Genomic DNA, 13,191 nt, shown 5'->3' with positions numbered 1-13,191 from the left:
TCCACTTCTGTTTGAGTACTTTGGGAATATAATACTGACCCATCGTCAAGGAAGGACATCTATAATTCCTGCATCAAATGGGTGGCAAGTATAGAGTGTTAACTATGCTGAAAGAACATCATCTGGAGCCTGGAAAGCAAGAAACTGGGATAAGAAACTAAACTAAACCCAAGAAACTAAAATAAAAGTATGATACTTGGCTAAGAATGTCATGGGTTAGAAATCAGCTGCAGAAACTACTGTGTAAATATGTATTCATTATGTTCATTAATTTAGAATGTGAGTAGTAGCTATATGTAGAGATAGCGGAAAAACTGTAGGGATCAAAACATGTTTCACTAGTGGATGGAGTGGGGTAATCTCTTGTGACACACTTAAGTGTTAATTCCTTGATAGCAATACATTTCTTGGTGTTGCTAAGGACAAAATCCTTTGGCCTACAAATGCAAAGAATGTGTGGGAAAACAGATCTCTTGGTTTAATATCAACTCTGCTAGCAAAGTTGAATGGCAGACCATCATGGAATTCTACAGTTGCTAAACACAGAGAGACCATCAGTGAATTCTAGGGTTGCTATCAGAGGCAGGCAATGACAGACCATTTATGAACATCTGTTGTCTTGAAAACCCTAGGGTGTCGCCATAAGTCAACTACAGTTTGATGACATTTTCCACCACCACCGAAGTCCAAGCGAAAGCAGTATTTTTTTGCTTCCGCTTGTTTTATTTATTTATTTATTATCATATTTATATACCGCCCCATCCCCTGAGGGCTCTGGGCGGTGAACACGCTTGTTGATGGGACTCTGGGATATTTTAGCAGTAAGTCTGATATGGAAAAAGGCTTATATAGTTGTAAAATAAATTCAGACCTCAAAATAGACTATATAGTAGTCAGTTATACAATTATAAAAGAGAACAAACATCATGTTTGGAAACCAACATGCTGCTCTTCACTGTAGTAAATGTTAAAGTGTGTTATGCGTGGTACTCGGAGGTTGATTTTATTCCATGCCGAGGCACCAAATAGAATTTGCACTGATCTTCTGAAAACTGTGTTAATTTTTCAGTAGTAGAAATATTGACCTGAATTTGTTAATTTTGGAAGGTCCCTTTTTAAACTGATCTTTGTTCCAGTTGCTGAGTTTTCTGTCGCTTATCGTCATTCACAACAGTCTTCAGAGCAGCATACTTAAAAGGATCAATATTCCCTTCCTATCCCTTGCAGAGCTTTACATAGGCCTATGAAAAACTGAGAATCTGTGACCCAGAAACCTAGGCCTCTTCCGCACACGCAAAATAATGCATTTTCAAACCACTTTCACAACTGTTTGTAAGTGGATTTTGCTATTCCGCACAGCTTCAAAGAGCACTGTAAAGCAATTTGAATGTGCATTATTCTCCACGTGCGGAATGAGCCCTAGTTATTTTCTGTGGATCAATCTGACAGGAAGAAGGAGAAGAAAGATTATTTTCTTGACTTTATAAGCTAAAAAGAGCTGACATACTGGGCTTGTGTTAGCTCAGTGGACAGTTAATTTTTTTCTTTGAAGAACTTATTCCCATACTTTTTCAAAAACTGATCTGAATTCCCCTTCCATCTCAAAACCAGTGTTTCACATAGCATGGTGTGAGGGAGAGGCTGCTGTTAAAACCAATAGCTTAGTTGGGCTCACAGAACTAGTTTGTGATTCTTAACAAGTGATAGAGCCAATGTAGTGTAATGAATAGTCATTTTGGATTTGGATAAGGGGAGTCATAGTTTTAAATCCTAGCTCAGTCACAAAGCTTAGTGAGTAACTGACTATTGTGGGTTTTCTGTGCTGTGTGGCCAAGGTGTGGTAATTGTATCTCATAACATTTTGCCCACATCTGTGGCTGTCATCTTCAGAGGCTCTGCATGGTAAAATGGAGTTAAGTCTACCAGACCATACAGGCCATACAGCCTGGAAAACCCACAACTGCCAGTTGATTCCAGTTGTGAAATCCTTCAATAAAACTTAATGAGTAACTTTGAGCAAATCACTCAATATAAAGTACCTTTCAGGACAGTTTGAAAATGAAGTGAGATAATCCCATGAATGCTGCCCTGAGCTCCATGAAATAAGAATGGAATATGTGTTTGAGAGATTAGTTAATGAACACACTGGTTTGTGATTTTTACTGCTAGGTACCAAAGATACACTTCATCTTTAATAAATGATAGATACCGGTACATGCAACAGACATATCCAGAGTTATTTTTTTCTGCAGATAAAAGTTTCAAGAGGATTTTAAATGGTAATTATGTTAAGAATGTTAATTAAGATGTATTTCTTTTCTGGATATTTCATAGTCTAAGTGGTGTGCTATATAATATACTGGAGAGGAAAGGATTTTTGTCCTCGATAGCATGCTTGTTCACTTTAAGGATGTAATTTGCTGTGGTTGGAGAAAGCACTGACTATAAATTCAGTCTTTTAGTAAATGTATACCACTAGCTTACACTTGGCTATCAGTTTTCTCCTGTGGCCTCAGCTTTCAAAGGATTTGGGTCCATTGTAACACCAACAAACCACTTTTGTTTTTTTGATTCATGTCATAAGACTTGCTTTGCTCCAAATGACCACCATATGCAAACACTGAAACTGCATCCTGAAACAGCTGTTTCACACAGTGAGGCATTCAGATTCAACAGCTAATCAAGCTTATCAGCCCCTGCTCTGCATCCTGTAAATCTTTCCTGTGAGGGTGGTTTTTTTTGGGGGGGCTGCTGTGGAGAATTATATGAAAACTAATGGTACAAAAATGGCTGTTTATGATATTTACTTCATTTATACCCCATATTTCTCTCCAGTGGGGATCCAAAACAGCTTAGATTGTTCTCTCCAGCCACCACAGAGAAGCACCCTTTCAGACAGCTTTCATGTAGCAGCCATTTAGCATGCCTATGTTTAAAGCACTGAATGTCATTTTATTTCTGATTTTAATCAGCTTGCTAGAGCTCAGATCTCCACAGTTTTTGCCAGCTATATTTTGATTTTAAACTGAGTGGTTTTCCATAGTATATATAATACTGGAGCCTTGGTTGCTCTTGTTGCTCCTTCTGATCACTGTATTTGGCAGAATATACTTACTTGCCTCTCTAATGTATTTATGAGACAAGAGAGGATTAATTAACATTATTATTGTTATGATGTAATTCACCTAGTGAAATTCAATAGGTTGTAATTAATAATGGATATTTCTTCAGATGTCATTGGGTTGAGAGCAACAGTAAGCTTGATTTTAGTGATTCTTTTTCTGTTCTCCAGACTGCAAACACAAACTTATTTTGGCCTTTGGTGTTTGTTTAATTATAGGCACAGGATAAAGTTCTGGTTAGATGAACTTGTTAAATTATAGGCACAGGATAAATTCTGGTTGGATGCATTTTTAAATGGGTATTATCAGAGTGTGTGTCTGCTCTTTGGGATGTTGTTAAGATAAAAACATAGTTTGTTGTTGATGTTCTATCTTTGCTCAATTACTTCTTGAATATTCATAGTAGGGTTGCTAGCTTTTGACATACGCTAAGGAAAGGACAGACATATTCTGCTGGTGCAGAGGTCTGCAACCTGCAGCTCTTCAGATGTTCAAGGACTACAATTCCCATCAGCCCCTGCCAGCATGGCAGGCTGCTTCTTTCATGCTCACAGAATGTTAGGCATCCCAGTATTGGTGAGGTGTACATGGAGATGAGTCAGTTATTAAGTGACATTCAGTTATTAACTGACATTCTGTGAGGGTCCAGGCAGGCTGCTTACTAAGCTTAGGGATTCATTTACTTTTCTCCCCTTCGTGCTCCTTGTGCTGTACTTTCAATCAGCAACCAAAAAGGAATGATAAGTTTGAGTGATTTTACCTTACATAGGATATTGGGAGAATTACCCATGTGAAGAGAAGATCAGTATTTAATGGCTGTGGGAGGGGAGATGCTATCAAGGTGACCTGACACAACGAAACGAGGAAGCTGCTGTAGAAACTGGAAATATTTTCCCTCAAAGCTGTCAGACAGATATCCCTAGAAAGAGAATTTGGGGGCCTGTGATTGGCATACGTAATCCTCACAACCATCCTTGAAAGAAAAGAGCTGTTTTCTAGCTGTGACTGTTATAATAAGTGTCAATTTTTAAACTCAAAATCTTGCCCTAGCATAGACGGACCAAGAAGTATTACTTTCACTTTAAGGACTGAAACTTGTGCTTGTAAAAAATCAGTGGTTTGAGCAATTGGAATGTAAATGAAGAGTAATTGTCCATTTGCCTTTCTTGTGCTGGATATAGTAACTTTGTCAGTGCCGATGTTGGAATAGATAATACAAGCAGAACATGGAAAATGTCATTGTACCTATTACTCAAGGTGCTAAGGGCAAGTACCTTCTTACAGCTAGGCATCTGTCATGAGTTTGTCATCATTCATGCTAATGTACAACTTGGCAAATCCATCTGTTTGCCTAGTGGAGCAGTTTTGCTTCAATGGCAAAGATGATTGATTATGCTATAGTCCTGGAAACATATATTTAGAATAGTAACATAATCCTGGTAAACTGAATCTAGTGGCATGGAAGATAGAAAATTTGGCAACATTTGAATCTGTCAGAGACATGAGGCCTGACAGGGCTAAAGCAGCAATTCTTACAAATTGGTTTGAAAAAAAGAGAGAGTTTATTTCTGAATAAATTATATTGGAATTTCAATTGCAGTCAAATTTGTCCCAACTACATTACTGATTCTGAATAAGGATTTTTTACTTTATCATAATCAAATAAACATCCTTATGGTGAGATCCTGTGAACTGACAAAAGATTGTAAAATCGAATAAGAGACTGCTCAAACTAGTTAAAGTGAGTTGTTTTCTCCTGTGTCAAAGGATTTATTTACCAGTAGCACAATTAGATTTGTTCTTAGAGATCAGATTGTCTTAAATTCATTACACTTTTAAAGTGTAGATTAATTGGATGGAAATATTAGATTAAGTCTTCTGTTATACACCTTAGACTGTTCAAAATGCTCCATATACAAATTATTTAAGTCTTTTCAGCTACCATCAATAACCCCAAATTTCACATGGAGACTGAAAATTATTATATTATTAATTATTAAAACTAAAACTAATTATTAAAATTAAAACTAATTAATGAGTTCTCAAGACAAGAGGATAACAAGAGAGCAGTCCCTGGGACTTTCTGGTTCTTTTCTTATAGTCACTTCTTTCATGAACATTTGAAACTGTCTGACACTGAGCAGACTATTCATCTGTCAAAGTTAATCTGAATGGCAGTAGTTGTCCAGCTTCTCAAGGGAGATTTTTTCATATTACCTATGACGTGATCCTTTTAATTGAAGAGAGTGGAAATTGGACCTGGGGCCTTTTCCATGCAGATTAGATGCTCTATCACTGAGCCATAGCCACCATGCTCGACCTTGTTTTGCATCACATTGGCAGCTGCAGCAGTAGTAATAAATAGTATGCTGCTCATTCGCTAAATCAGATCCCAAGTATGTTTCAGTCTCCAACTGCAGTGAATAAGTTTCAAAGCCTATTTTTTGACTTTGCTTTTACTACTCAGAAATGTTTTTTAATTGTCTCCAGATATCTACTTCAACCAGACTCCTTTAGGCATAACATTGTTACATATCAGTGGGTCTTGTTAATCATTCAGTACAGTTAAACTTCCTCTGTTGTGCTGTTTTAACCCTCTAGAATGGGGGTGTCACGAGCTGGCCACAAAGGAAGCACAAGGCACGGTGTAGTGAACATTCACAGCTTTACTTGATAGGCAAAGAAACTCACAGCTTTACTTGATACAAGTTGGGCAAAGAAACTTACAGAAGCTCACCGCTCCGTTGGTGCAGCCAGGTCCACACAAACTAAGTCCTCAAGAACAGCTCAACAAAGTCCACACAAAGTAAGTCCACAAGTTCAGCAACACAAGGTCAGTACAGTGCACAAAAGTAAGCCCACAAGTTCAGCAAAACAAGGTTAGTATAGTTCATACAAAGTAAGTCCACAAGCAGAGTTGTAATCCAAAAGTCAGGTCTAACACAAGGTTCAGAGCAGGGCAGCTATTGTTGCCTGCAAAGGCAAGAAGCAGCAACCAGCCCTTTTTATCCATGTGGGAATAATTGCCATGCTTCAGGGAGCACTCTGCTGTGAGCACTCACATCTTGCTTAGAGAGCCAAGTCTGTGAGCACTCACATTTTGCAAGCAGCCAGTTTGGCTGATCGCCGTCGCTCTGTCAGGTCCCGCCGCAGCCGTTGCCGGTGCTGCTCTAGTGGGGTAGGGGAACTAGGAGGACTGCAAGCTGTGGGGGCTGGAGGTGAGCTCTGGGACTGTTCTGGGGGTGCTTGCTGAGCTGGCCCTGGTTCTGAAAGGCCGTCAGAGGCTGGTGTGGCCGCAGCTGGTTCCTCATCCTCCAATGAGTCACTGCTGCCGGGTCTGGCTTCAGGTGTCTCACCTCCGTTGGAGTCAAAAGACTGGCATAACAGGCCATCATCCTCACTGTCAGACACGGGGGGGGGTGGGGAACAGACCCTGACAGGTGGTCTGCAGCCTGTGGCTCTGGAACTGCTTGCTGCTCTTTTGCCACGCTACAGTGGTTCTCTACCCAAGCAGGCCACTGGCCAGGCAAATCAGCACAGTAGGCATGGCCTGACATGGAGGCCAGTGACTGACAGCCTACAGAGGCTGTGGGGCTGGGCAGGAGCCCCAAACCCAAGAGCTGTAGCCACTGACCAGCTGTTTGGCAATGTCATTAGGAGCACTGTGGGCTGCAGCCATGACAGCTGGTGGTCGCTCTGCTCCCATGCTTCTCTTGGTTTGGGGGGGGGGGGTTGCCACTTGAGCCAGTTCTGTTGGCCATCAACACACTTTCATTCTGCTTCTTCCTGCTGTCATGTGTCAGAAATGCCATGTGCCAGAAGGGTGCCATGTTCCTCCCCTACTCCTGTTGCCCACAGCCCCTGGACCATCCTTTCTGGGTGGGTCCAGTGCAATCCCCACAAAACCAGGCTGTCTAGAATGTGTGCAGCTTTGCCAGAAAAGTAAACAAGGCTATCTGGCCCAAGGGAAAGAGGGCCAAAAAGACAGAAGAAGTGGCTAGCTGGTGAGAAAGGAGAGCTCAGCGACCGAAACTGCTGTGGAGAACAGGATTAAGCAGAGGCATCTGCCAGGCAGGAGGGTGGTTGGCTCCAGGATATTGTGTGGATTGATAGTTGAGGCAGCAACTGTAGGATAAAGGCTGGACTTGAGGTATAAAAGGGACTGGGGCTAGAGGGGGGGTATTTATCCTTTGGGATGGCTGTTATTTCTTTCCCCCTTGCCCTTTTCAATGCATGTAGGCAAATGGGATTGGCCATATGTGAGAAAAGCTTTACTACATCGGATCAAGGTCCATCTACGTAAAGGAATCTTACATTTGCCTTCCCTTGCAGCATTTCTCCAGTAGTTGATGCTCAGAGGAATTGCCTGTGAACCTGGAGGCTCTGTTTAGCTGACATGGCTAATAGAGTACCTCTCCATGAGTTTGTCTAACTCCCTTTTTATGTGTTGATGATAATCAATGTGTTTTGTGCTGATGGATTTCTTTATTATGTGCTGTATAAAGAAGTATTTGCAACACTATCTTGACTGTATTACTGGTCAGACTGTCATTATTATGGCTCACAGGCCAGTCAGAAATGCAACATAACGCGGTAGTTTTGTAATTGAAATGCAAAGTACCAAATAATCATAATAAGTGTATTGCAGAGTATAGCCACCTGTCAAACATTAATTAATGCTCAATTAGACCTAACACTAATGTTGATAGGCTAATTTAAACTTAATAGGCTGTATTACCTTCATAATAAGACTCAAATATGTTTTGTGGCTGCAGACAGTTTTTTTCTTAAGGGAGGGGGAAAATGGCTCTTTTAATAGTAAAGGTTGCTGACCACAGTTCTAGAATAACTTCTCTTTCCTCTAAGGGTGGAAAGAGGCAATCAAGACACTGATTTGACGGGACTGGAATCAAGATCTTAACAGCAGTTACTATATCTTACTCTATTTCACTGCCAAACTCATAAATTGGTGTTCATAAATTCTGGATGCTTCTTTTAGGAATCCCAGGTGTTCATCTTTTTGGAGTAGAATATTTGGTTCATCTCCCGTGATCTCTAAGAAGCGTGCTTGCATTTCATTTTATCAGAGTGATGTCATTAGCATTGTTGGTTCCAGGTCACCAACATGCGCTATCACCAGAGAGTTCTATATGTCAAACTTTGCATGGCCCCAAGAGTTTTTTTTTTAATGTAGGTGTGCGATCATTGAGTCACCTACTCCTAAAAAGTTTCCATTTTTTTTCTTTATTTGGACTGTTGGCTTTCAAAATATCTACCTCAAGCTGCTTTCACAAAGGGATTCCCTGTGTGGGCAGAGAGATGTCCCCACTGTATCAGGGAATGTTGACACAGTGTGTGGCTCCTGACCTTTTCCCCCAATGAGATGGATTAAAAAAAAACACTTTGTTTAATCGAGTTCATCAGGGAAACAGTGGGTGGCTGCAGGCCATGTGCATCTATGCGGATGTTCTGCCTGCAGTCAGTACAGGGAAGCAGTGGAGCAACTTTCCACATATCTGCACCCTCTTTTCAACCCTTCAAGATGCTTTCTGATTTCCCCAGTTGAGCCAAGATATACCTTTACATTGTTGGCTCAGCTGGGAAGAAGAAAATGAGGAAAAGGGTGCAGGAGGATCAATGTCATCATTGTCATTTCAACAGTTGAACGCTGATGCAACAGGGAAAGGGATAGGGCAGGGATAGCACAAATGGATGCCATTCTGACATGTTGATATGCAGCTTGCTGCTACCGCTACAGCAGAGTTGTCGGTTTTTTGTGCGCCTTAATGGAAGTAGTCTTAGACACAATTGCAGTATCCTAGATGCTTTATTAGCACTATAGCATCCCTCTGACGTAAGGTTCCCTTTTGCCTGCTTATGGTAGAAGACCTCCAAGTAATTTTGGCTCTTGCCTGGTATTGTCACCTGATCAGTGGACAGAAACTAGGGTCATCTGGGGGGGGGGGCATGGTCATCCTGGGGAAGAAAATTAAAAAGAAAAAGAAGGCCTTGTGTATTTACAGGAAGTTCTAACCATAAGCATCCTGGAAGGGACAAGGGTAGTGCTAGGAATCTCCAGAAAATCTAGATTCCTAGAATTACCATTGTCTACTAACCATCTTCTAATTTCTTGTTAGTAGATGAAGCCTTGTTTTTCTTCTTAACTTTTCTATCACGATGCTGTCCCCAACCCTCCCACTGACAGAGCAGCAATCCTACTCTGACCACTTGTTTTGTGGGATTTTCTAATTTTACACTAAACAATTTTACCATTTTATAGTGGTTCTAAAGACTGCTTTAGAAACAGATAAACCCAAACGTAGATCTAAACACATGTAGATCTACACCCCAACCCAAGAGGGTGTTTCCCTTCCCCTGGCATCTTCAGAAGTGTATCACAGAGAGTAGTCTGTTATAAGTCTGTTATAACAGACTTCTCTCTGTGATACACCTCTGAAGATGCCAGCCACAGATGCAGGCGAAACGTTAGGAACAAGATCTACCAGACCATGGCCACACAGCCTGGAAAACCCACAACCACCACTTTCTGGGATGTTTTTATCATAAGGAAGCTAATTTGTGATGTCTGAATGCTTTTTCACCTTACTGCAATCAGTAAGAACTATTTTTAAATCTTAACTTTCCTACAAGGTAAATATTTCTTATTTAAATTTGAATACATTTATATATTTAAACTTTGAGTAACTTTTGTCTTTTTTCTTTCTTTAAAGCATGGTGTTATTGCTACAGAAGATGAAGAGTATTTTATTGAGCCACTAAAAAATATAACTGAAAATTCCAATAATTTTAGTTATGTTAGTGGACATCCTCATGTTATTTACAAAAAGTCTGCCATGTATCACCAACTCTTCTATGATCATAACCATTGTGGTGTTTCAGGTAAATGTCAGAACTCCAATAATATCTTTGTTGGTTCAAAATAATATACTAGTGAGACAATTTGTATTTTCATTCCATGGAAAAAATATCTTGGATTTATTACAGCAAGTTTGTTGAAATAATTTTTAAAAATTGTACCATGGAACCTTAAAATAGTTGTTGTGTTTGGATAAAAAATTAAAAGCAAAGACTGAGAGGTTATCTTGAGTAATGCACCAACTATTTGTGTCTCTTGCCTTCTGTGACACTTTAAAGAAGGCAAATCTATTTAACTGTCCACATGTCTCCTAAAATTTATTTATTTTAGTGAATGTATATCCCGCCCTATACTCACATTTTGTAGTATAGATTATTGCTGATATTATTTAGTTTTGATGATCATTATTGATTGTTTTAATTATGTTTTGTGATCACGATTTCTAAAACTCTGGCCCTTTCTGCACGGGCCATGCGGACGCCCCTGCACCGGCAGGAATTCTACCGGTGCAGGGGTGGGGGCCGTTCACACAGAAGCGTGTGAGTGGCCCCCGCAGAGGCTGGCGCAGGAGAGGCGGCTCCGCATGGAGCCGCCTCTTCCCGTCCCTCTCCCACTCATTTAGCCACAGCCTCCGTTCTCCTGCTGAGACCTCACTATCGCCCAGTCTGCCCTCTGACCTGTAAATCGGAGGGACAGCGAGGGAGAGGGTCTTAGGAGGCTGGGTGCAGGGCGACGGAGGGGTGACGCAGGGTGAGTGGGAGGAGAGATCGGGGAAAACAGCGCATTCTCGGGTGGTGCCGTCAGCACCGCCACGCCTGGAATGGGTTGTTGTACCCAAAACCTCCCTCCAGGAGTGGGAGGTTTCTTGGAGGCTGCCTGACATCGCTCTGGAGGAGGGGGGGGGAGGGAGCCAGGTCAGCTTGCTAGCGCTTTGGCAGCGCCGCCAAGCCAAGGACGGGCTCCCTGGGGACGGCGTTTTTGCCGTCCCCAGGGCGCCGTTTATGGCCTGTGCAGAAAGGGCCTCTGTTTGGTTGAGAGTTTTAATGGGATGTAAGCTTTAAAAGTAAATAAATATCAAATATAGGAGATGGAACTACTCTTGTGAGTATTAATTCCCTGCTGAAATAGTGCTGTAGTGCTGCTGCTGCAGTATAGGGAATGAGGCTGGCTCTCAAAACCAGAACAAAGTGATAAGGTGTCCCATTCTGCTGGCACTAGGATATATGTGTTTGTAGGACTTATCTGACCTACACTGTGCTGCCTCTACAAGTATAGCATAGAATTCTGCTAACTTTTTTCCAATGTGCATTTTCATTAAATAATAGGAGTTCAAACATATTGCAAGCTGAATAAGAAATTCCTCAGTAGAGTATTTATCATACAAGATTCAAATCATTTTGTTTATTGCTTTTTTATTTATTGAAAAATGTAAGCACCAATTTTTTATTGTTTAAAAAGACAGAGATACCAATGTGCTCAAAGTGAGGACAATGCCTTGTTACAACAAACTAATAAAAACTTCATTGTGAATGTACAATTTCTCTTGATGCATGCTCATTCTTGCTGCTTACTGTCATATTAGCATTAAGAATGCAAATTTGAGGAAGCTATAAATTATGCACTGATTTAAATTAACTCCATTCATGTACTGCAGAGCATATACGTTCAGCTCTTTATTCAGACTAAAATCATGGGATCAGATTCCTGTTCTCCCTGGTGGTAGCAGGCCATCTGGTTGGGTTGTTCACTGCTCTGCGGCGAGTAGGCAGGAAAAGGCTCTTTGGTGACTTCCTGTCAGGTGTCCGTGGTGATGCCGCCCCAGTATCTTCCTGCCTCGGTCAGAGTAGGCAGCACTATCCACAGGCTCCTAGGCTGGATTTCACAAAGCTACCTTTTCTTCCTTGTGTTGTTGTTTTTTGTGATTCCCTTGTGTGCAGTGTACGTTTGATCATTTTTCCACTCCTTCTGTCTGCGTGCTGACTGAGCTCTCTCCTTCCCTTGTGTTCCCGCCTTTTTCTTGGCTTGAGGAAGGAAGAGCTATGGCGTCGGCGCCATTTTCTCCACCAAGGGAGCCCTTCTACCGATCGCGGTAGAAACCACTAGGTCCAGATCATCTCTGACCTCATTAGTCTTCCCACAATACAGTCAGCTGGGCTGATAGTGAGGAGAGACTTCTCTGACCCAAATAGTCTCCCATACACAGCCGCCATGATAGTGAGGGGACTCTTCAGGAGCTGGCGCAACAGCCGTGGGGCTGGGCGGCGGGTTCGCCCGCGCCTCCCAGGCTCTCGCATCGCTGGAAGACGCTACAGATCTTCGAGGGCCTTCTTCATAAGCTGACGGGGAAGCTGGCCGGGATCGCACCGCTAACGTGGACAGGAGACGGATCGTCATGGCGCACTGCTTCAGGCAGCGCCCAGGGCATCGCCCTGCCTCCGCCAGGGGCTTTGGATGTCTGCTGCTTCACGAGCCTTTTCCCCACCCCTTGCTCTTGTTAGGAGCTGCCTTGGAGGGAACCTCTTTGCTGCAGGTCAGTCAGCGCGGGTACTCCATGGATGGGGGAGGCTGGCCTTTGGGAGTATCTCTGCCTTCTGGACTGGAGCACCCTTCTCCTCAAGAGCAACTGGTCTCCTTACTACCAGGGCCCCAGGACCAGTCGGCTAGTAGACATTTAAATGCTCGTGCCTCCCTCAGACAAGCAGACGCCAGCTCCCCTTCCAGGTCCCGCAGGAGAGTCAGATTGCTTGATTATGATGCAAGTGGCCTTGAGTGAAGGGGTGGTAGACCTGGACTCAGTGACGCCTTTCTGAGGGGAGAGAGCCTCACCACCAGTTCAGGCAGACCAGTATTTCGGCCACAGTGATTAGTTTTAAGGTGGAACAATTAATCCACTTTTTAGCCAAAACAATGTCAGCTTTGGGAACTGAGGTGGTCTCTGGAGGAGGCGGGCGATGCCAATGAGCCTGCCACGTCCAAGCCCACTAAGGGCTGCACTAAAGGGATCTCCTACAGCTGTTCCTTAGGAGGGATCAGGCTACCCATTTTTTCCCCTGGCCCCAGAGTCTTCTTTGCCCACAGTTCCAGAAAAAAGAGATGGGTCTACAAGGAGCTCTTACTCTAGTCTCGACTAATTTTTTGAGAATGATTAGAACCCCTCTAGTTGGATTTCGGTCCCATCTCCTCACTGCATCC

General features: G+C 42.5%; 1 protein-coding gene across 4 annotated transcripts in view; it reads left to right on the top strand.

Annotated features, from left to right (window-relative positions):
* Positions 1-13,191, top strand: part of ADAMTS6 (ADAM metallopeptidase with thrombospondin type 1 motif 6) — a 163,040-nt gene that overhangs the window by 18,375 nt on the left and 131,474 nt on the right. For all 4 annotated transcript variants that reach the window (XM_048503480.1, XM_048503479.1, XM_048503477.1 and 1 more), the window contains one exon: positions 9,854-10,022. In XM_048503480.1, coding sequence (XP_048359437.1) covers positions 9,854-10,022 — 169 coding nt within the window. The remainder of the gene's footprint in view (positions 1-9,853; positions 10,023-13,191) is intronic.

This window comes from Sphaerodactylus townsendi, linkage group LG07, assembly GCF_021028975.2.
Source record: "Sphaerodactylus townsendi isolate TG3544 linkage group LG07, MPM_Stown_v2.3, whole genome shotgun sequence".
Classification (NCBI taxonomy): domain Eukaryota; kingdom Metazoa; phylum Chordata; class Lepidosauria; order Squamata; family Sphaerodactylidae; genus Sphaerodactylus; species Sphaerodactylus townsendi.
Note: the sequence above shows the minus strand (reverse complement) of the source record. Positions and strands in the feature narration are given on the sequence as shown.